We start from the raw sequence: 24,996 nt of genomic DNA on the forward strand, positions 1-24,996 counted from the left end.
CTGCTGAATGGACTGAGGAGAACGGAGAGCTCTCCTCTCCTAAATATGGATTAGTTCAAACGTGCTGTCTTCCCACACCCATACCTCCAACCGGACATAAGAAATGAATCATGTGGGGTTGAGGATTTAGCTCAGTGGTTAGAGCGCTTGCCTAGGAAGCGCAAGGCCCTGGGTTCAGTCCCCAGCTCTGAAAAAAAGGACCAAAAAAAAAAAAAAAAGAAATGAATCATGTCTCCTTCCTGGGTAAATCTGTAGAAGAAAAGACCAGAGACGGTTGGACGGTATGAGGTCAAGAACCACCAACCAAATAGGACTTGGAGCGTCCGCGGAAACAGGTTAAATATCAGGGGAGGCAGAAGACCCTCAGTCCCAGATTCCAAAGCAAGCTCTTTGCCTGAAGACACAAATAATTAAGAGTTATGCTGCAGTATAACTCCAGGTGTTGTTCCCCTCCAAAAGCACTAAAATATAAAGGTCAGTTAGTTTAAATGGTGTTTTATTGCACACTTTAAAAAGACCTTGAACAATTAAAGCAATGAAATAAACCACTTGCTTTCACTTCTAAACATTCATAGAAGCCATTAAAGGCAGCACATCCCGAAAGGTTAACTCCTGCTCTTCCCTTACATATGGACTTCAGGCTGTGCACCACCTTGTGCAGGGGAGTTCCTGGGACTCTAGTTGGACATCAGCTGTCACTTGAGTGTCAGGAGCTAATACCCATAACAGCAGCCTATCTGGAAAGACATTACCTAAGGTACTATCAAACCAATGGCTGGAGATCAGGCGAGGCAATGGTCCTCACGCCTGGGGAGGTGACGAAGACCAACGCCCGGCCCATGTTATGAACAGTGTGATGAAAATGTTTAGGGACATGTCACTCGTTTAGAGTTCATATGGAGAACTTAATAGGTAGCCAGGTTTGCAAGCCATGGGTTTGTTGACTGCACTGGTTGAGGCTGGGGGCTTCCACCCACCTCTAGAGACCAGTAAGACCTGAGTAGCAAACATGAAAAGAGGAAAGAGTACTGATGATCCCGAGCTCTATTTACACTATTAAATTAATAAGTGGGTTCAGAGTAAAAGAAATGGAATACAAATGGTACAAAATCTGAGAGGAAGGAATTCCCTATAATTAAGCTTCAATCAGTGAGCTTAGGATACGAGAAAGGGCAGAGGATGTTAATCACAAACGAATCAGTGAATAAATTGCAGGGTGTCTCTTTCCTAAAGCCTTTTGATAGATGTTGAGCACCGTGGGTCATCGTTTCTACTTAAAGGGCAGAGAGAGAGATGAATTAGACACCTAGATATACCTGTCTGTTCCCAAAGCCCTCACCTACCACAGATTTAATGTTACTGATAAAAATAATAAAGACTATTATCTTGTTCAATATCCTCATTTTATAGGTCAGTGAATAAACAGGGGTTAAAAATATGCCCACAATGATAAAGCAATTAAGACATGAACAGAATATCCCAGGAACAGGCTAAGCCAGGTACTCGAAGCTACTCGGGGGACTAAGGCAAAAGGATTACAAATTCAAGGGCAGCCTGACCAACTTAGCCATCCTGCAATAAACATAGGAAAACAGACAACAACTTCTCATCTTCCTCCTCAGTAACAAAAGGCTTGGCATAGATAACTTAAAGAAGGATTTATTCCGGCTTAGTTAGAGCGCTCTGCCCATCATGCGATAGAACACAGCAGTGGAGGCTAAGGTGGTGGCCACACTGCAAACCTGGGCAGGAAGCGATGTACCCAGCGTGCCCAGCTCACTTGCTTGTCAGGCATTCAGGATCCCAGTCCATGAGGCACCTCTATTCACAGCTCTAGAAACACCCTCTCAGATATATCCTAAGATATCTCTCCTAGAGACTCTAAGACCATTCAGGTTGACAGACAGTGAAGACTGACTATGGCAGATGTCATGAACGAAGAATTATTTGACTTCTGCAGAAAGAAGGGTACGTCCAAATGCAAAGGAATTTTTATCAAAAAACAAAATGAGAGGGTGGAAGGAAGCACTGTCCTTTTTAACATTTATTCGTGTTGGGGTAAGGGGGTCCACACATGTAGAGGTTAAAAGATGGCGTCAGACATCATCATCACATGGGACCCAGGGATCCAACTCAAGCCATGAGAAACACATACAAATGGGGACGAGATGGGGACTTTGAGAGCAGGAGCTGGCAGTCTGCTCTCATGGACTTGTCCCATGATGTGTTGAAGTGCGCGAAGCAAGGAAAAGCGAGTTTCTGGAGAGCTACTCAAAGGGAGCTTTGGTGAGGCTGTGTCAATTGTCACCGTGACACTTCTAATTAGGAAGTCTCTTACTGTCATTTTTTTTGTTATTTTAATTACAGTTTGATCAGTGAGGAGCTATTTTGAATCTATGGGACTTTCCTAACCTGATTGTTTTGGCATCTTAAAGTCACTCAAATCCAAGGCCTACACAATATGGCAAGCGTCTCCCCCCACCCCTTCTCTTCTTTATACTCAAATTCTAAACAAAGGAGCCATCTGTTCTCTCTGAAAACATCAGCCCTTGTTTTCGTTTTCCCATTAATAATAGTGCCTCAAACTTATATAATATCTCTCCCCAACTTGCTTATTAAAGCATTTTGTAGACATAGCCCCATTCATCTTCAACATTATAGTCTATAAATGGGAGAAGGGGGAGGTGCCAGCCAATTTTCAGCTTGGTAAATAACTGTCAGATAGTTCATGAATTTGAGCGAGAGATCGTGTGTCAGCATCAAAAGGGCCCGTGCTGATCATCTGGTCCAGTTCCGGCTCTTGCATGGGTGAGGAGAAGGATGAGGAGAAGTGATTCTGTGTCCTGTTTATATACCTGGCTCTCTGCTCCTGGCTGCAGGCAGAGAGGGTGAAAAGCACATCTCACACACTCTTGTGTCTCCAGAAGCTGTTGTCTAAAGTGCTCATTTTTAAATACTTGTTCAATGAGTGACCATGTCCATGAATAGTTTGGACACAGCAAGTGTAGCAAAGTCTGAGTAAGAGCTCAGCTCTTCTGTCCTCCACTCAGTGTGTTAGTGCCTGGTTACCATCCTAAATCCAGAAGAACAAGGTAGGGAAGAGGTGAGGAGAGGAGATACCTTATCAAGTATGAGATGCATTGAACAAATGCAATGGTTTAGCCACTGGCCATGCTAAAACTTAACCCAGGTTAGGGCAAACATTGAGGCAGATCTCCCAAATATTCTCTGCATTCTTTGCATGATCCCTATGTTGGGAAATTTGAAGGAGTTATTCCTAAAACATCCTACTCGAGGGGAAAAAGCCATGCGTCTAAATGCCAAAGGACAGTATGTCTCTACAGCACACATTAGTCTAATAAGGACAGTCCTCCACCTTGCAATTTTACGTCATCGGTCCTTGTAACTCCAGAGGACTCTCAGTGTTAGGTCATGAAATCTAGCAGTCCACGGTTTTCCAAGGAGCAGAGAGGTCACTGGAATAAAGATCTTTCTTTCCGTGTGCCTGAAGTCAGCAGTTCATCTGACCTCTTTTTCTTATTTTCAGAACATCTTATCCCCTGCTGTGAATCCTTGTAACTGTACAGAAAATTAATGGTTCCTAGAAAAGCAACCCACATCTAACATCCAGATTGCTTAGCAGTTCCAAAACAGTCAATAATTCTCTAAAGATCCTTCCAAACAGCTTGTCCCTGTAAATGATAAGACTGGGGTTCTAGAGAGCAGTCAGCTTTTCATTGCTGGGACCCAGCTCAGGACCTCATGCATACTAGGAAAACATTATGCTAAGCAGCGTCCTGAAGCCCAAGACCACTTTCCATAAAGCAGAAAGAAGGGAGAGAGAGAAAGCAAAAGACGGAGGGAAGGAAGAAAAACAGAGAGAGGGGTTCAGATAACCAACTATGCTACAATATGAGCTCACATTCAGTAGGTAGTTTAAAAATTAAGGAGAAAAATCAATTCTTTTCAAACTATAAACAAATCAACACACATGCAATGTCAGTTCTGATCTGCCCAACTGACAAAAGGGAGCTGCACAGAGACAGCAAACCAGGGAAGACACTTGAATCCCTCAGACATCGTATGTTTCTCTTACACAGAAGCTGTCTAGAGTGCACATACGCAGGAGACTGTCAACAATGTCTGGACTGTCCTCCACACCAAGGAGAAGTACCTAGAGGCTGTCAGGCAGTAGTGCTGGCTAGAGCTCTGTAGAATATGTACTTGGAAGTACACAGCAGCACTGCAGCTCCTGCGAGACACAGTCCTTCCCAGACCCAGGATTTGCTTACTTAGGGCAGCATAATTCCCAGGGCCTTCGGTGTTCTCAAAGAAAGTGAAAAGTTAACCCCTTCTTACACTTTCTCGATAAAGCTGTCCTTTCACTCACGTGGGCAACCTTGCTATAAAACCACTTCTAAAACAAGAAATATCACCTTGGACTTTGCAGACAAACCTCCTAACCAAACTTCCTGATAGTTTATGTTTGAACTTGAAGGATCCCATGTTTATCATATAAAAGGCCTACTAAATAGAAATGGCTTTCATCTCTAACCCTCTTTCAGGGGGTTTTCTTTAACACAGCTGCTGAAAGGGTCCACAGTCCTAAGTATTTATCTCGTCACTAATTATGTGCCTGCCCTAGTCTGTAAAGACCAGGGAGGCCTGCCTGATAGAGGTTCTCATAATCCATGCCAGTCTCCGTCTGCAAAAAATACTAAGTCCCATGAAGAAGGTATATGCTTCCTCTCACATGCACATCCCACTAGCTAACTAGTAACCATTATCTAATATTTAAAAATAAACATGTTTCCAAATGAAAATTCCTATCAAAAGGATGCCACTGGTCTTACTATGGTAACTAATCAGTGAGCATTGCTTGGTGTTGGGCCAGAGGCTTGGCCACTGTGGGCATCAATCAGTGTCTCTTTTTCCAAAATAAATGGTCAAATCAAGTAAGCAGCAGACTTCATTCTGGGTCAGACACTCAGAATAAAATGAAGGTCCTAATTCTGAATAGTCTGGCATCGCCTGCATGGGAGATTGCCTCCACCCGCTCTCATGCCGCGCGCGCGCGCGCGCGCACACACACACACATATACACACACACACACACACACACACACACACACACACACACACCCTACTCTTCTCCAATAATCGACCTTTGTATAAGCGAGTGGCAAACGATTCCCGCCACCTTCCAGCTCATTACTTCTTTGCTTAAAATTCAATACAGAATGGGTTGCTTTTTTTTTTTTAAGTGAGGGACATGAGACACACAGACACCATTTAACACAAACCCCACCTTGAGACGACACCCTCTGCAGAGTTGACCGTTCCTCATCATCCCAGGGCACAGGAACAACCATATGCTGTCTCCTGAAACCTGTCATTTCTTTCCCTCTGAGCCTGTGTCCCTAAGCACACAGTAACATACATGGAGAGAAATCAATGCCAAAGTGTCTCCTAACTGCTCTACCTGACCCTAGAGCTTTGAAATCCCATAAGAAATCTGAGTGAATACAGCATGGTCTCTAGTTCCCACCTCCCCTACAAGCAAAAGTAGACTTTTGCATGCTGTTGTGTAATCAGTGCTCACGATGCATCAACAGGAAGGAGTAAACACTCCTCATTTGTGTTGGTCTGTTTATTTCCAGACTGAGGAAGTCTCTACATCACCTGCCGACGGCCTGTGGAGATGCTATCAAACCTTTTTAGGATAACAGACCTGAAGTTCACGAACTGAAATGAGGAAAGTCAAAAACACACACAATAAAAAATACAGACCCTGAACAGCAGGAAAGTTATTTGGGAAAGTAAAGTAACGACATATAGCCCTATTTAAAACATCTTAAAGGAATGAAAAAGAATCATAGGTTTAAAAAGGTGACAGAAAGCAAAAGCACAATTGAGCCCAGAGAAGACTCATTTGCCTGAGATCCCTTTCAGCCTTGTAGTTGAAACTGACACCAAAGGAAATAACATTCACCTGTCCATTTACTACCCCCAACTGACATGGTTGACCGTTTGTTTTGTTTTAAATAAAATGGGGAAGCAACAAATAGATTAAATCCATCTGCACAAAAACCCCAAGTTTGCATGTGGGAAACAAATAAGTGGGTGCTTGAGTGGGTGATTGGGCGTGCAATTGCCCATCCGCACGGGCAGAGCATCCGTGCAGGTGTGCACCGCACAGGAGCCCGCCACCCAGAGTCCCCATCAAGGAGGCTGCAGGACAAGGGAAACCACAACTCCGTCTCGGCCTCTAGATGTGCTCTGAGCCCATACGACTACAGCCCCACCTTTCTGTTACTGTGGATTCTTTAAGTGACTGAAGTAACCTCCCTTTCACCCAGAGTATCCTCAAAGCCTGCCTGATGGCATCTGTTGTCACTATGGTCGTTACACTGTGTGACTCCTTCACTCCAGCTGTGCCAGCGTGTCCCTTCATGTACCCAGTGTCCTTCAGTGCTTCTGCAAGTACTTTCACTCACACCGAAATACCTTCCCCTGTCGCCATCCTGGTGACTTTGGTTTCATGGTTTACTTCATTTACATCCCTATTCACAAGAGTCCCTATCACCTAGAATAGGTCTAGCACACAGTACGCTCTCTTAAAGTTGTTAAATTAATGTCACCCATTATGAGAATTTGCTCCGTCTGGCACCATAGGGCCTCTTATGAAATAAGGTAGAATTCAATGAGCTTCAACCCAGTAGAGGTGTCGGCGCTACAGGACAGGCAGGCGAAGTGGCTAGGCAGTGCACAGCGGGTGGGAAGGGCAGGAGAGGGCAAAAGGGACACGATTCTCTGGAACTTTCTTGAGACGAAGCAACAAAAGAGTAAAAGAAAGAAAAAGAACAAAGAAACCACAAAAACAACAACAACAAACCATTCAGTTCAAAGAAGTTCTAACATGTCCTGTTAGCTCAGCACCTCTTCCTTATCCACAGCACTGCGTGTAACTACCTGAGGAAAACGAGCATCTCCACGTGCAGAGAAAAAAATCACTCTCGTAAGTCTCTCATCCTAAAAGGGAATTGAAATGCACATCAAATGTATCTTCAGAAAATTCTAGATTAAGACGGGGAAGCCTTGAAAAAAAAGAGTAAAGTTGGCCTGAAGAGATGGTTCACTGGCTAAAAGCACCAGCTACCCTTCTAGAGGACTCAGGTTCGATTCCCAGCACCCACATGGCAGCTCAAAGCCATCTGTAACTCTAGGTCCACGGGTTCTGATGCCATCTTCTGTGCTACCAGTGTACTGGGCATCCGCGTGCTACGTAAGACATATATTTGACCCAAATAATTGTACATATCAAATAAAAATAATCTTTAAAAGGCAATAAAGTTGAGCATTGAAAACCAGTCTAATTTGCTCACTCCCCTATAAAGTACCAGTGCCAGCCACTGCTTAAATGCCTGCACTGATAGAGCCCTTTGATTCCCCACCCCAACAGCCCCCCTCCCAAACAAAACCCTGTGTCTTCTTGATATTGGAAACTCAGCCTCACACTGTCCGCCTGTTGCTTCAGCAGCTTTCCCACAGCTCCCCCTGAGGTCAGAGGGTATTGGGGCTGGCCTTATGCACTGTGTATTCAGATGCCGATTTCCCTGCCCAGACATCTGCCTACTGTCTGGATGGTCAAGCACGACCAGCATGGCGAACCATCTCATGTCTCGGTGTTTTGTAAAACTTGCTTCTCATCATCTCCCTGGGCAGCAGGAGAGACAGGAAGACTGGACTTCCGATCCCAGCCAGGGGTGCCAGGTAGAGGGAAGTAAGAGAAGGACCAGGACAAGCGAAAAGAGGAGGTACTCTGAGGAGCTGTGGTGAGCAGGTGGCCAAGGGCCTCGCCATGAGGGCTGGACGAGAGAGCAGACGTGAGGACACACGTGGACCTGAGCAAACCAGAAGACTCAGACTGAAGGTGAAGGACTATGACTGGGGAGTAAACAGCCTTGTAGTGTTAGAGTTGCTCAAAATATCCCCAGCAGTTTAGTAATCAATTAAGAGGCCTTTGTGACCATTATTTGGGAGCTAACGGGACCAGATAAGGTTTCCCTGCATCAATACAGATTACAAGAGTGAGCTTTGGTCCTTCCATGTCAGAGCCCACAAGAGGACACCACCACCTTGGCTCTGTCCACCCTGATCCCTGCTAGATCTTTCTTCACTCTCCAACCTCTTTCTTTGCCTGTACCTAGTCGGTGTGGAATGGCTCACTGACCCTGAGCTGGAAAGCTGGGCGCTGACCACCTGGCTGTCCTCTTCCATCACCATGCCTGCTTCTCCCAGTAGTCCATGAGCTGACCTAGCACATAGACAGTCCAGGTCTTGGCTATGAGCTAAGCATTGTGCCTCAGAGAGGAGGTGGAGTACACGGTCTAATGGAGTCAGGGAGCAAGGCCAATCCAAGAAAGAATCTGACAGTGTCACTTACTTTTGTGACCTGGGCCTTCAACTGCCACCTTCATTCAGTATAAACTAGAACATCGTGGGTGGTCTACAAAGCCAACACCTGACCCTACTTCACTGCAGAGACACAGAACTGAGGAAGTTGTGCAACAAGCTCCAGTTAGCCAGGAACCTTCTAATCCTTGTCCCAGCTTCTCAACTCTTTTGAGCAGGAAATACAGAGAAAGGTAGCTTTTAACCCTCTCTATATATGAGAATTGAGGTCCATGCTACAATTTGGTATGTGATCTTGGGAAAGACACTCAAGGTCAACAAACCAAAGAATCCCAGAAAGCAAGACAAGAGACCTTTATTTGTGTTTTGGTTTAGTTTGGTTTTGGTTTTTTATTTACTGTATGGGGGCAACTGTATAGAGGCTAGAAGACAAGTTCAGTGGAATTCTTCCTCAGGCATCATCATTTCCTTTCTGAAACAGGGTCTCTCATCAAGCAGGGGGCACATCAAGCAGGCCAGGCTCTCCAACCTTCCCAGCAGAGGGGTTACATGTATATTCCACCACACCATTGGGAACTTTAAACATGGGCTCTAGAAGGCAAGTCTGGGTCCTCTGGCTTCTACAGGAAGTACTTTACTGACCTTAAAGGTTCCCCAAGAGAACCTTTAAATTGGCTTGTGCCAACAGCCATACAACTTCCCATATGCCTTCACTCTCACTTATGTGCCCGAACCACAGCAGAGGGACTAAATGAACACAGCTAAACGTCATGCAGCCTCAGGATCCTCTTCTCTACAACCCCTTCAGGATCCCCTGCCAAAATACCAGTTGACCACCAAAAGTGAAACACTGACACCCATTCCTCACATCAAATGAAGCCCACGGATAGGCCACAATCTGTCTCAATTTCACTATGAAGATCCAATCTAGAACAAGAGAAAGTCCATCTCCTCCACTGCGTTTGATCCCCTGTGATCATTCTTTGCTACTGCACTAAGCTATGAGAAGTCCGCATCAAGGCAGAGGAGGTGCCCACGGCCAGTAGTGGACAGATGTTATGTGCAGAACCACCATAGAACAGTTCTATCTAACAGGGTACAAAGTTGAGGAGTAAGCTATAAGAAGTGGGGAGCAGGGCCTTCTGAGGACAGCAGTGGGCAGGGAAGCAGGGATTGGGGGAGACGAGGACAGAAGACAGCACAGGTGAACACGACCCGCCTGAAATTAACTCAATGCCATCAAAACTCAAAGCAGGAAGAAAAGCTAAGAAAGGAACACGGGAGTGTCAGAGCCCCTCTCCGTTCTCAATATAAACGGAGAGTATTACAGGAATACTCTCGATATGGAAAAGCCTATTTTGTTTTCATGTCATTCTTAGATTACGTCATAGAGTGGCTAGAGCCGTCTCGTAACATTATAAATAAATCACTAGCTTAAGTCAGAGAATGAGCCAGGCCCACGGAATTAAAAGGAAAATATTAGCTCATTTATAATAAGCGATATAATTCAAGTCAGTTGCCATCGAGGTGGTGAGGTAATCCTAAAGAGGCCCAAGGAGGAACCAAGGAGGGTCAGCGCTGGCCAAGTCCAGATGACACCGTTTAGGGCTGCAGAGGTAGCTACCAGCACCTGCATGATGGCTGTCCTCCGAATCCAGAAAGCAGCAGGACTTTTACCAGGGATGCCCCCAAAGTCTCCCTCACTAAAGCTACTGTCAGAGCCACTGTGGCTCAATTTCAGAGAAGACAAGCATCGTGTGGTGTGTGAATTTATATCCCTGAAGCCACTGGGGTAAATGAGCAACAATGAGCCTTTTAGTTACCCAGGAAAACATGGAATTTGTGGTGACTGATGTGCAAGCTCTGAGGTGACCTCCCGGTCACCAGGGCACTGCAAAGTGTTCTATTTGATACACAAAGGTGTAACAGAGGAAAGAACGGAGGGTAATTGTTTCCAGCAAAGAATTCCACCTGCCATAAAAGGAAGGGAGGGGAGGGGTGGGGAGGGGAGGGGAAGCTGCTGGGTCTGGAGAAACAGCCAGCAGTCAAAGTGCTGGCTGTTCTCACAGAGAACTCAGGTTCGGCTCCCAGCACCGACAATGGCTCCCAGGTGCACTTAACTACAGTTCTAGGAAACTGGATGCCCCCTGTAAGGCACTGCGCACAGAAGGTGCACAACCGTGTATGTAGAAAACACTCATCGATATAAAATTAAATTAAATCTTTGAAAAAGAAGAGGCAAAACCAGTGCTGCACCAACTAAATGTGGACTTCTCACAGCTTAAGGCAGTGGCAAAGAGGACGTCTACAGAAGACGGGACTTAGAGGGGGACTTACAACAAGCCCACTCAGCAGGCATCGTGTGCACGACACTCGTCAGAGCGCAAGCACAGTGAAACTGGCACTTTACATCCCCCAGTCAGACATGAAGGCAGGTTTAAAACTAAGAAGCCTAAGTAGGACTCTGTATCTAGTGTGCGGTTTTCCTTCTCTAAAGCCAGCTTTACTGTGCAGCCTCCACCCCAGAACTAAGTCTATGTGTTACTATTTGCTTTCAATACAAATTAAACCATGGATAAGAAAGACTTCGGATGCACTAAATGGGGGTGGGGAGTTGAAAGAGGCCATCTAGCCGAGAGCAGGAACTTTCTGGCCAGTAGTAGCATTTCTAATGACCACAGCTATGTTTTCCTCTGTCTTGGTCTTCCGGGATACTAATAACCTTGACCTGATTTTAAATCTCTGGTTTCCATTAACTTTGAGAGAAGTGATTACGAAGACACCATGGGAACCCAAGCCGTCTATAAGATAAGATGACCTGCTGAGCCTGTTTTTATGAGAAGACTATTTTGGTAGGGAAAAGAGACGGATGCCCTGGAAAGAAACTCTCTGCCAGACAGAAGGTATTGGCTGAGGTTTCCTGTCTGATCCTCACAGCAATGTTGTGCATCGGCTCTCTATTCCTAATGCAAATGTTATTCATAACTACACAGACATACTGGCTGAGCCAAGAAATACTGATTTATCCCACATCTCAGGACATATCATGACCCAACAGAAGCAGCACTTCCCTGAAATATAGCAGAAGGGACAGGGCAGAGGCTCCGGGAATCAAGTTTGACCTACTTTGACCTAATCTGTTTCTGGAATAGGAGAGAGGTTAGAAACAGAAAGGAAAGGATGCCTAAAGGTTGCACAGAACCATTACAAAGAGACAGGCAGGCTGGGTGGGAGAAAAGGAAATGGTAAGAGGAATTTCATGAATTCTCCCTTCACTGCATAGATCTGCCCCCTCCCCAGCCCTGGCATCTCACCTACACAGCTGAGGGCTCAAGCAAGAATCCCAGTCATTTCCACCCAGAGCAGCCCTGTCTGCTGACGAAAGCCAAAACTGTAGAGGTGGGAAAGAACAGCATTAGCTGAAAGCTGTGATCCTCCTCCCAAGACTTGGGCCAATTTTGGATTCTGTGCCGTTGTGCATCGATGTTTTCATGAAGGGTTTCAAATGGAAATTTCCTCTAAAGAGTTTCCCCAGCAAACTGATCTATAAAGATGCTGGGTTTATTCCAGTAGCTCCCTGCAACCCCCGATTCTCATCTTGACATGTCATATGTAACCTGGAAGCCTGGAAGCAGCAGTCCCTAAGAGTCCCATACAGCGCACATTCTGGGATCACATCACATGATTCCCTCCCATTGCCCATGGGCTGGCTATAGGGATACTCATCTAACAAGGAGGAAGCAAGGAATTGTGGCTTCCAATATGGAAACCCTTCTGACACCCAGAGAAGCCAAATGCCTTGGGAGCTTGCTCCATGGACAGATCTGCACAGCCAGAGTGGAGGCTCTTACAACAACCTGAGGGGAGTTAAATACACTGTGATCATGTGACTGGGCTTTGTGGAGGATTTCCCCCATTTGGAGCCTTCAGAGGAATCTACAGGGATAGAAAAACTCACTTGCGACCTCATGAGAAGTCCCGTGGGCACCATCAAAGCTGCAGAAACGATGATTCAAAAGATGTTTCTTGTTGAGGCTGATAATTTGGGGGTAATGGTGCACAGGAACAGCAACTGATAACACTGCGTCAGAGTGAGAAATGTTCAAATTCTGGAAAACTTCAATGGTTCTCTTCACTAAATCTATTTTAAGCCTAAGAAGCAGACCACCAAAGGTTCAGCATCGGGAACTCTTGAAAGAAGTGCTCAGGAACACAGAAATGCTTGCTGGCTCTGAGAGCAGACCCAGGCACACCCTGGCCATGCACACATTCTGTAAACTTAACACCAGTATATAAAGAGTCACTGCATCACCTTTTGCTGCAGCTTCTGGTTAGAGAAAGGAGGGCACATGAAATTCTGACCTGTAAAGACTTTGATGTTATCTACACCCACTCTCAGATACTGACCAACCTCCATGGCCCAAACTATGGCCATGGGCCCCTCTACCATCCACCCATGCTTAAGTTAGAGATCAACCCCCCTTCCTGGAGACTTGCCCTACAGTCCCAATTCTCTCCACCCTCCACCCCCTTTTGTCTAAGTCCTATGAGATCTGTAGCTGTGACTAATTTACCTTGATCTCCCAACCATAAACCTCTCACAAGGCATCAGCATACATACGAACGCTATGAGAGATTCCCATTGTGTATGACAGTCTTCTCTATGCCCCCTCCCTCAAAGCTTCTACAGACCGGGGAGCATGCCTAACCCACCACAGTAGCTTAAGGAGCCTGCGATGGGGCTGCACAGGTAACACAGGGCCAGACAATTTGCTGACCATATACAAAGCCACGGCGGGTTCAATCTCCAGGACTCTCCCCTGTAGGACGAAAAAGGAACTCTGAAGTTGGCTAACTTTTTGACAAATACTAGAGTCAGGAAAGAAAATAAGGTCATACGTTCTACCAGAAGTAGTTGTTTGGCAACGGTCCATAAAGGACCTTCCACCCATCCTTCCACCCATTCACACAGGCATCAGACGCCTGCTATCAGAGTAACCCAGTGAGAAAGAACTCTTACAGCTCTCCTAGGACCACGCCAAGGAGAGAAAGGGGCACCCCCCACTGCACCGGAAGCCAAGAGAAAATACTGTGGAACTAGGAGGAAGGCTGAGAAGAAATGCCTTTATCTTTTCTTTAATGGACAGCAGTCATGGTCCCTACAAGACCACCCTGCTACATAGAGACCCACAGACTCGGGGAGACTGTGTGGGCCTCAGTTCACACTTACTAAGTCCCCTTATAATTTGTGAAACAAGTAAATAAAAACGAAAGCTGGCTTAGCAGATGGTGGCAAATGTTCAGAAACCAGCTGGCCAAGTAACCGCAGGGAGCCAAGACACACACCTCTAACAGAAATGACCAACGCTTTGCTTCCGGCAGAGATTAATACCTGGGAGCTCTTAAAACCAAAACGGAAATATTAAAACTGAAAGTCCTTGGCTGCGACAATTGTACGTTGATATCCAAAGAGGGAAATAATTTCCTTCCTGACTCCCACTGGGCCAGGCATGCTTGGGGCAGAAGGTGTGATTATAGGAACAAACAAAGCAAGAATAATCCCAAAGGCTAGACTACAGCCTCTCTGGGTCTCCGAGTACTGAGCCGCCGAGCCACATGGATCTCTGCATCTACCTCCCCGTACCTCTTACTGCTCTATGGTCAAGTTTAATGATTAATAAAGCTCCAGATCCAGTTTCCTTCCAAGACCAGGACAAGTTAATCCTCATTTAGTCCTGGGGAGGACAGTGCCTCGGTCTAGGGAAGGATGAACGCCAAGCATAAATACTACACACTGGGCATAGTGCCGTATTCTTAACCTGTACAGGATCCTCTGGTCCAGTTTGAATCTCGAAGGAAGCAAACAATCGCAACAGCCTGTCATGAATGACTAGGCCACACTTGATAAATTACCGCCAACCTGCTTGCACAAACCAAATATAAGGAGCAGGCAAGACAATCAGTGCTCCCTAAAATCCTGATACTGGGGAACATGCAAACAAAGCAAGGCTAACACTTAGCAGGCTTTGTGCGTTGTGTTACCCATCCTGCCATCCTCTCCCTCATCACGGTGACTGACGCCACACTGCTGGCACAAGCCTCTTTCAGTGCTGTGACTTGTTTAACCCTCAAAACATCATGCTGTCCAGCCTTATCTGCAGTACAATCCCTGGAACTACTCAGCAGATCCTGCCAGTACCTGCTAGAGTCCCCCTGGGCAAGGGGACACTCGCATCCTTCAGACTTATTCTTCTAGCCATGAAAATGTGTCGCCTGCCTTTTATGCAGAGATCCCAGCAGACTACCAGACACACAAACACTGTCCTTCCATGCTATATCCTTGAAGTGACCCTGACAGGTCGTGTGTGTGTGTGTGTGTGTGTGTGTGTGTGTGTGTGTGTCCCAGCACCTCCCTCTTCTAATCGCACTCTTGTAAGCATTGCCTTAGTACAGAGTGCAGCTGCCTAACATCTCTTTTGGAAGATGAGTCGAGGTCTGAGGCATAGATGGTACTGTAATAAGACTGAAAACAAGGCTTCTGGCCCTTTCTCCCCAACAGTACACTTGCTGTGAGCAGCCAATCACCTCTCTGAGTGGCTGCCATGAGGTCGGAGTAGCACAGCCTCTGGTCCATATTCCAAGTAGCACAATGTGCAGTAACGGAGACCTCTACCTAGGGCAGCAAGGTTCACTCTCCTCCAAAGAGGAAAGCAGATGCCTCTAGCCTGCTCGCTGGACAGCTATGCAGGTAGGTATTCTCAGCCTGGTCACTGGACAGCTACCTCCCAACAGTAAGACAAATAGCTTGAGGAAGATAAAGCCAACAACACGAAAAGGGCAGACTGAAGAACAGTGCAGAGGATCGGAGCTGGAGTCCTGCTCCGGCTGAGCCTGAAGCCACCTCCCCTTCAAACCAGGTCTTCTGAGTATGCAAGGCCGCACTTCCACCCTGTTCTCAGTAACCTACAGGAAGGGCATACAGTGCTTCAGAAGCAAGAGTCGCTGTGGACCAGAACTAACCTCGGGATAACAAAAACTTCCGAGCTTCCTTCAGTCAACTCATGAAAGCAGTCTTTTCGGTCCTGCCATTTTAGTGGACCATTTGAGTTCACTAAATCCAAGTTGAAGGCTACCACAATTTCACTTTAAGCCCTGAGAATCCCAAGAGATAGAGCAGGTAACAAAGATTCCCACTGATGTTGTAACCATAAGCTGGAGTCCGGGAGGAATATTCAAGCCCAGGTTTGAGATTCTATTAGAGAAATATTGCCAAGACAAAGCCAAAGAGCCAGTTATGTATGCAGTGGCGACCAATCGTCCACTGAAGGTAGTGGGACAAAGATAAAGAAAACAATGATGAAACAAGGATGAACTCGGTCACACTTTCAAATCAAGCTGAGCTTTCCCTATCACGACAGCATTCGAGGTGCTCTGAAAAACTCCACAACACTCAGAATGAGGTTTATTATCTATGTAGTTTAACGGAAGTCCAGAGGACGAGAGTTAGTGAACGTCTCAGCAAGAATTCCCCAGTTACTTTCCCTCCGCTTGCCACCAAGGCACCACCAGGTCGCATCATACAGATGACTCTTTACGCCATACCCGTCCTACGTCTGTCCGCTATTGAGCCACTGCAGGACAACACATCTGATGACCTTCCCAGCACACAGCAACAAGACCCACACTCAGTTTGCCATGGCGTGCTAGCAGGTCATTAAAACAAAGGCTCCCACCCTCTACCAAGGCTGCTAGCCCTCTCCACCTCCAAAGGTTGATGGGAAAATGAAATGAGGTTGTAAATGAAAAAGGCACATTACACAGGAGTAAACAAGAAACATCTAATTACTTTGATTTCTTTCCTCCCAAATGCAATCAGGGCTCCCTGTCATCTTCATCTCAGTCTTTTGATTTCAATAACACCTCGCCTCTTACCAAAGGGAAAAGAAGGGAGTTAGACAATTACTGGGAGATGAAATAATTGCCACCGAGTTCCCCTCCAGCTTCTCTGCACACCACCTTGCAAGAGGTGAAGCCCCCTTTGCTTCGCCACGTATTTTATTGACATTATGGCGTCTAGGTTGTTGCCACACAAACATTTCAAAATTATATTGATGATGATGACGATGATGATCATAATGAACTCTTCAGAGTTCTCCAGTTCTCGTCTCCTGTTACCAGCATCCATTATTTCTAAAATTGATTAAAGCATGTATTGTGGAATTTTTTTTTTAAAAAAAAAGCATATTTCCGGGTACCACTCACCAACTGAGGGACAATGTCTCTCGGTGAGACCACAGTGAAGAGTAACAAGTGCAGAAGCACCTGGCTCGCTCTCTCTACCTCTGTCCTTGAGCCTGTGTTCCCACCTGTGGAAAAGAGAGAGAAAGATGTGAGTCTGTGGGCTCTGAGCTCCTTCAGTACCTCCTAGGATAGGCCATACTGCATAATGTCTGACTGCCTTCGTGACCTCCCAAACCGCCTGGTACGTTTTCTTTCATAAGTCTGTCTCAAAGGAAGGGGAAAGAGAACATTCTCACCCTTCAGACTGAAGCACCATGGGAAGTAGCCTTATCTAGCTACGGTAAGTACAAGACAGGCCAAACAGATGCAGTTATGGAAGAAAAAGCAGTATGACTCAGTGGCCCTCTGAATTTCACTCTCCTTACCTGTCAAGTGTGGGCCACTAGAACTTCAAAATCTTATGACTCTTTGGTATCTCCTCATCGTAGACACACACACCAGTGAGAACGATAGCTCTTGTCTTGGGATTATGCAAAATAAATTGCAGGGCAGTGGCCTATCATAAAACTTGTCCATGATGCACACAAATCAGAAAAACTCCACCCTCGTGCTCATCGCATCTTTGAGCATTTTCTAACCAATCATGTGGTTGTTTCATGTCCACGGTATCTGTCCTCCCATCTGTGTGTGACTTAGACTTAGGGGGGACAAAAAACTCCTCAACAAGAGAGCCTAGGCATCAGGGTAAGGACGTGGCCATCCAAGAAGTCACCATTAGTGACAAGGGATTTACGACTTGATCCACTAGACCTAGTAATATGCATCTTTAACGGGGTGCACAGACTAAGACAGGGATTTGCCTTGTGTTATATGCTCAAGCATACCCCAGTAACAAAAAGGAATTCCGTAATAAAGACGGAGTTCGGTTGAGATGAGTCCACTGAAGTAGTTCATTTCCTGAAGGGTTAGTTTGTGGTCTTCAGCAGATTGGAAATCTCAAAAACTCATTTTCACTGGAGGCACGATTTCTAATGTGCAGAGGAACTGACAGCTAAGAGGCCAACCTTAGAGCTATGGAAGGTGCAAGATGATACCAAAAGATCCAACCCCAAAACCCCATAAAATCGAAGTTCCCTTATGCAGAGCAAGGGGTGGGGCTGGGGAGAGAAACAGAAAACTTCTCCCCAGATCTCTAAGCCTTGCTAAAAGTCACAGCTCTCAGCCCTTGTTCCCCGGGGGAGTCATATCCACTCTGTAGTTTCCATCCCTGGGCCAACATAAGGGGCCTCCCTTGCCACTGTCAACTTCTCTTTTAATAATTTTCTTCTTCTTTGCCATAAAGAGATCAAGCAGCTTTGCTAAAGAACAGCTGGGAAATGATTGAAGCTCCCATGCAAACAAACCATTAGCAGGGTTCAAATGCAATTTAAATTACCAGTTGTTAAAGAGCTCCTCAATTTCACAGTAAGTTTCCAAGGAGAATTATATGCTATATACTATTTAATTGGTTGTTTTCTATTTTTTAACATCCTTTTATTCCCTCCACCCTTGTATTTCAGAAGTGTCTATAAGAGCTTCCCTTTAAAAAATTATACATTGTTGAATAGATTGAATGTAAAGATTGAAAGGTATCAGAGAAACAGCTGCAGGAGTATGCAGCTCGGCAGAAACTGACGGCTGGGGAGATCTCGAGCCACAGAGAATTTTAAAACCGTAGAAATCACTAACAGTACCTACATCCTTACAGTGAAGACACTGAAGCCCTCTGGGGGAGAAAGGTTTGGCCTGGAGTCTCTGCCTAAAACCCCTTACAGTTTCCAGTCTTTGCACATCTCTTTCACGTGCTGTCTCTAGATTCCCAAAGACCATGAGGGATCCCTCAATGGATTTGACTTGCCACTTAACACTTTTTAAAAGAAAATATAGAACCCTCTTCACATAGCCTCCTGGCTTCTAAGGTGGAAATGTCAAATGTCTCCCCAAAAGGGAGGAAAAAAAGGAAAGACTGAAGAATGGGTTTGAGGATGCAGAGAGCAAGCACACGGGGCACTGAAAGTCAAGAAACTCATCAAGATTCACCAGACAGCCTAAGGGGCTTTGTGACTGCAGATTCCCATTGCTTTATCTGGCCCCAGACCAGCAGCTACCATGGAGAAAGAGGACAGAGAATAAACAAAGCCAGGCAGGCCATGGCACGTGTGTAAATAGAAGAGTTTCTAAAAGCCATCAGGAGCACAGTCCTAAATCCAAGGCTTGTGTAAATGATTTTAACCTCTCCAAGCTCAAGTTTCCTGTGAGTAACATAGGGCTGACACCACCTGCCCCTGTGAGGGTGTAGTCGACCATTTCCTGGAATGCTGTGTTCAGCATACGCAGAACAGAGACCACACACAGTGCAAAGGTGCATTCCTTCAAACTAAATGAACTTAGGCTATCCTTTTCAAAAATAAAATACACGGATACTTTGCATTATGTAAACTGTTTGAAAATGCTACTTTAAAAAATATTTCCAAACCTACTTGCTAATTACACATTAATCAGCCTCACTTGCAAAATCTTATTTAAACATTCCATCATCACTGAGAAAGAGTTCCTACTTAGACGCAAAGGAACCCAAGGACTGGAATGTTCATCAACTATTTGGGGGCTAATAGTGCCAATCTAGAACCAAAGTCTTCAAAACTCAAACTCTGTGACAAGGGTTTTATTAATTATAGTCACAAATAGAATATGGACATTTATTCTACTTCTCAGGGCAGAAATATATCTTTTAAAAAAAAACCTGCCATTTTCACACTTCAAATTGCTTTGGTATAAAAATAATGGTTGCATTTATAAAAAAATGTTCACGTAAGAAACCTGCAAATCTGTTGCCTAGTCTACCTTGTACTTAAGTTCTTAAGGAAGAAACTCAGAGGCCTGGCATTAGTGATACCTATAGGTGTCCAGGATATAATAGCCTGAGGAAGGCTAGCCACTACACACCATCAGATCAGTTCTAAAGTAGATTCTCAATGGCAGGGCTCTTGATGAGACAAATCCTTAGTAAGCCTGGCACTGACTTCTGAGAGCCCTGGGATAGTTGTTAGCTGACATGATGGCATGTTCCCTGTAGTCACAAGATGCTGAGTTGTGCAGACACATCTTAAAGAACTCACAGCCACCTTGGGGAATGCTGGAGTACACAAGATGGTGACGAGGCTGCAAAAGCAACTCCATGACATGTTCTGCTGAGGTCTGGAAGTCCTCTGCAGAGGTAGTGGCTTCCCAAGTAAGCATGGAAGTCCATAGTTCCACATATGAAGAAAGAGACTGGGCACAAGAAACCAATGGGCACAGGGAACCAGTTAGCATAGGGAACCAGTGGCCACAGGGAACCAGTGGGACAGGGATCCAGTGGGACAGGGATCCAGTGGGACAGGGATCCAGTGGGACAGGGAACCAGTGGGACAGGGATCCAGTGGCACAGGGAACCAGTGGCACAGGGAAGCAGTGGGACAGGGAAGCAGTGGGACAGGGAACCAGCGGGACAGGGAACCAGCGGGACAGGGAACCAGCGGGACAGGGAACCAGTGGGACAGGGATCCAGTGGGACAGGGATCCAGTGGGACAGGGAACCAGTGGGACAGGGAACCAGTGGGACAGGGATCCAGTGGGACAGGAATCCAGTGGGACAGGCATCCAGTGGGACAGGGATCCAGTGGGACAGGGATCCAGTGGGACAGGGATCCAGTGGGACAGGGAACCAGTGGGACAGGGATCCAGTGGGACAGGGATCCAGTGGGACAGGGATCCAGTGGGACAGGGAAGCAGTGGGACAGGGAAACAGTGGGACAGGGAAGCAGTGGGACAGGGATCCAGTGGGACAGGGAACCAGTGGGACAGGGAACCAGTGGGACAGGGATCCAGTGGGACAGGGAAGCAGTGGGACAGGGAAGCAGTGGGACAGGGAAGCAGTGGGACAGGGAACCAGTGGGACAGGGAACCAGTGGGACAGGGATCCAGTGGGACAGGGAAACAGTGGGACAGGGAACCAGTGGGACAGGGAAACAGTGGGACAGGGATCCAGTGGGACAGGGAACCAGTGGGACAGGGATCCAGTGGGACAGGGAACCAGTGGGACAGGGAACCAGTGGGACAGGGATCCAGTGGGACAGGGAACCAGTGGGACAGGGATCCAGTGGGACAGGGAACCAGTGGGACAGGGAACCAGTGGGACAGGGATCCAGTGGGACAGGGAACCAGTGGGACAGGGAACCAGTGGGACAGGGAACCAGTGGGACAGGGAACCAGTGGGACAGGGAACCAGTGGGACAGGGAACCAGTGGGACAGGGAACCAGTGGGACAGGGATCCAGTGGGACAGGGAACCAGTGGGACAGGGAACCAGTGGGACAGGGAACCAGTGGGACAGGGAACCAGTGGGACAGGGAACCAGTAGATGCCAGCCTTAGGGATGACCTCAGAGTGCTCTCAGAGACCCTAGTGAGGCCAGAGGCACCAAGCTAACAGGATAAAGAGGGATATAAAGCTGAAGGAGAATTCACAGCAAGAACATGGAGACTTGACACCCTGGCCTAAAGTACTTGAATTGTAAGATTAATGGGTGGGGTTCATTTGGGGAAATGATACAAGAGAAAAAGGTAAAGGACTCGGCCATCACTTTAATAAAGGATCCTCTTCCATAGTCAACTTTCCATAACAGCAAGATATGAGCCTAAGAGGGATTTTACCAGGGGGAAAATGGATCTCAAGTAGACGCCAAGCCACAGCTTCACCACATCTTTCTTCTAACTCTGCAACACTTACGGGAAAGAAACTAGGCTTCATGCTCCAAGCAAGACCTCCCCTCTGACATGAAGGACAGCCAGTACTATCGGCTCCCGATGGGCTAAGACCAGCTCCAGACTCTTCCCTAGCTCTCAAGCAGAGTCCAGTCTGCTCCTTCCTGTGTGTGAACCCATGATGCTCCTTCCTGGCAAGCTAGCACTACAAAGTAGACCCTTCAGTTAACAATGCCCCGGCCTGACATGATCATTAAGATGTGTGAAATTGCTCTTCCCTTTAAAGAAGCCCTGGCAGCAAATCTGTGCATCCACAGAGCCGGGAAAATAAAATACTCTCTCTGCCCTTGAAGAGCTTCACACAGAAAGAGGTACAGTAACTATAGTGAAGGCACAAGCTGAGGTAGAGGCACATAGCAGGGCACAAGTCCTGGAACACACTATGACGTGGGGTGGTCGGTTATCTACACCCATGCGATAGGAAAGGAACTCAGTCCTGAACCTCAGCTGACAGCTAGGAAGCACCACAAACAGGAGACAAACCTGGATCTTGCTTCTGAGCCATCAGCACATACACTGTGGGGCCTCCCAGCTAACATGCAGATTACCACAACAGAACCGTCTTCTAGAGCAAAGGAGGTGGTGGTGGGGAGCAGATGGTGACTGAGATTAACTCCTCTGTAGGTCAACAGGAGTCTACAGAGAGAAGTGAGGTCATCTCAAGCTAAAGCAACAGCAGAAGCACAGGGGGGAGTGAATACAAGGTATCTGTGGAGAGGAGACTGTGCTCAGTGAGCAGGGGTGTCAAGGGGATGAATCTGTGGTGGACACAAACTTCATTGTGGTTACAAGGCCCTCCATTCTAGGGACAGGAGTCTTGCTTACATCTCCGACTACTAGAACACTTCCAAGGAAACCACAGCATAGTTTCAGCCTTCCTCGGGATTTCATGTTCCAAAGCTGGGGCCAACCAAAGAGTCTTTTGGGATCTGGGGCAGGAAACAAGATGGACCCTCAGGTGTCTTTGAGGCAACATACAGAAGGATGCTGCGCACAGCTGTGGCGTTAGCCGTAAGAACATCTTTGCCTGGTCTGTTTTGTTTCTTTGTTTGTGTATGTTTGTTTGTTTATTCGTGTGTTTGAGAAAAGTCACTAGTAAATTTCAGACCCCAGCTGGAGCATAAGTTCTCAGGCTTTCTGAACAAGGCAAGGGGAGTGGGGTGGGAATTAGAATCAAACACACTGTCCTCCACTCCTGGATCTTTCCAGTTCTTAACTGCAGAACCCCCTGAAAGTCACTTCCTTTTAACAAGGACACAGGTTGTAAGACAGAAATGACATTCCTGAAGCCAGGTTTCTATGACAGCAACTAATCCATGAGGCTGAAGATGAGGGCATGCACTTCTCCATGTAAGCTGACATGTTTAGCACAGGTGCTGCCCCACCCCCCACAAGGCACCATGTTGCTAATGCAGTATGAAAGCTATCCCATCCTCCTGGAGAAGTGGTCTAAATCTGGACTTGTCAACAGTTTTTGTCTCCTGCTGAAAATTGAGCTGTATTCCCCAGGCCAGCCATTACATCTCTTTGTGCCAAATTGTTTTCATCTTTTAAATGACCCAGTAATCCCACTTTGGGCGCTATACATAAGGGAATAATCCAGAAGGAAAAAAGACGGCAATTTGTTCAGAGATGCTATTCCTAGTGCTATTTCTAGTTCTTTATATATCCCTCTATTATAGCACTTATCTCACTGCGCTGTAATTATCCGCTCCCCTTCCCTACGCCTCCAAATTATCTCTGAATCAATCCCCAGCACCTAGCACAATGCCTGGCATACAGTAAGAACTCAATAAATGTTTGTTGACTGAATGGGTAATAGGAAAGAAATTTTCAAGGAAACGAGCGGGCGCAAACACAGCGCAGTCTTTAAGAGATGGTGTTAAACTGATTTCTTTTTTTCCCCTGCAGAAAACCTCGTAACTCCAGACTACAAACTATTTAAAGAGGACTATTTAAAAAGCCTCAGGAATGACTGCTCACTGATTTAGTTTAGGGTCTTTTTGAAAAAAATGTCCATAATCAGCCAATTGTAGTACAGGTGACCAAGGAGTTCCCAGAGGTGGAGGAACCATGCAAGGTCCTTTTTGCCTGGGGACTAGAGCTAAGGGCTTAATCAAGCAGCTTCTCAAAAGGATTCGGAAGCTACTTTGCTATGGAGTCTGACTAAACTCCGCAACAAGCCAGAGACCTTTCTCTCCGCTCCAACAACACAGGTATTTTCTGAAAAGCCCAGTTCGAGCTAAGGATGCCCGGAGAGGACCAGACAATAGAAAGCTTAGCTCGAGTGAAGAAGACAAGCAAAGGCCTTCTCACCACAGCCTCTCTGGGATCCCTGAGCCCTGCAGGCCCACTTTATAGAATGGAAGGTATAGTGCTAAAGGTACAGGAACAAAAGACGGGAAACACCCCGACAAAGGACCAGAGCCACGGCTCAGTGACAGAACATGTACCTAGCATGTGTTGAACAAAACAAAAACAAGATGTTAAATCACTGGGAAAGCTTCAGATTTTTGGTAGGAAGGTATATATATATATATATATATATATATATATATATATATATATATATATATATTCTAGAAAGGAAAGGAAGACACCCTTTCTGAAGGCCTTGTTTGGGAATATTCTAACAGCTCTAAGTCAGGAAGTCAGAAGCCAAAAGCTGCTGCACCCTCAATTGCTTGACTAAATGCTGGAAGTTAGAATTTGAAGAAGGGAGTCCATAGTCTTCGGTCTGCAATTGTTATAATACTCCACAAAACAACACTGATGTGTGTTTGCGAAGTTCTGGGTCCTTTCAGCTTGACATTCAAAAGGAAATCACACTCTGGCACGCTATTGAAAACTCTGGAAACAGATCCTGAACTTCTCCCTCCCCCATCCCACAGCTACAGTATGGCTTGGGGCAACACCTGCCCTCCCTCCCCGCCCACGCCCACTCCACCCCCTAACCTGCAATGCACCAAAGTCTCTAAGGTTGGTGCTTCTGCTATGGCCCTCACATTACAAAGAACTGCTAAGGCAGCTGCCAGAAAGCCAACTGTAAACTCGAACCCCGGTGGTTACCAGCAGACCTGGACTTGGGACTTGGAAGCAAACTCAGGTCTCCTGGTGTACTCAGACCTTTCAGCCCCTCCTAGCTCTTGGCTGCTGCTTTTGCACCTGCAGTCATTACCTGCTAGCACAGGAGTTTCACCACACATAACTCCTTCTCATTTTGTACTGGCTATCCATTCCCTGCCCTTCCCTTTCCTCTGTCCTTTACATGGCTGGCCCTTGTCACTCAGATTCAGTTGGCGGAGCCCCTCCCCCACATTCAGCCCAGTGCCCTTGGCGAACCTTCATCTGGATTACTGACAGTTTACCCTCACTTCCCCGTTTATTTCTTATCTCCTCCCCAGCACACCCTTGCTGCTTTGTATATTTAATTATGCAGGCTGCACTCTGTGCTGGGATCCTGCCTACCACAGAACAAAGCAAGGAGCAGAGACATG

General features: G+C 46.4%; 1 protein-coding gene across 12 annotated transcripts in view; it reads right to left on the reverse strand.

Moving 5' to 3' along the window:
* Positions 1–24,996, reverse strand: part of Lpp (LIM domain containing preferred translocation partner in lipoma) — a 641,914-nt gene that overhangs the window by 556,797 nt on the left and 60,121 nt on the right. For all 12 annotated transcript variants that reach the window (XM_063270369.1, XM_039088098.2, XM_039088097.2 and 9 more), the window contains one exon: positions 16,678–16,781. In XM_063270369.1, coding sequence (XP_063126439.1) covers positions 16,678–16,781 — 104 coding nt within the window. The remainder of the gene's footprint in view (positions 1–16,677; positions 16,782–24,996) is intronic.

The sequence above is a fragment of the Rattus norvegicus genome, chromosome 11, assembly GCF_036323735.1.
Source record: "Rattus norvegicus strain BN/NHsdMcwi chromosome 11, GRCr8, whole genome shotgun sequence".
NCBI classification, from domain to species: Eukaryota; Metazoa; Chordata; class Mammalia; order Rodentia; family Muridae; genus Rattus; species Rattus norvegicus.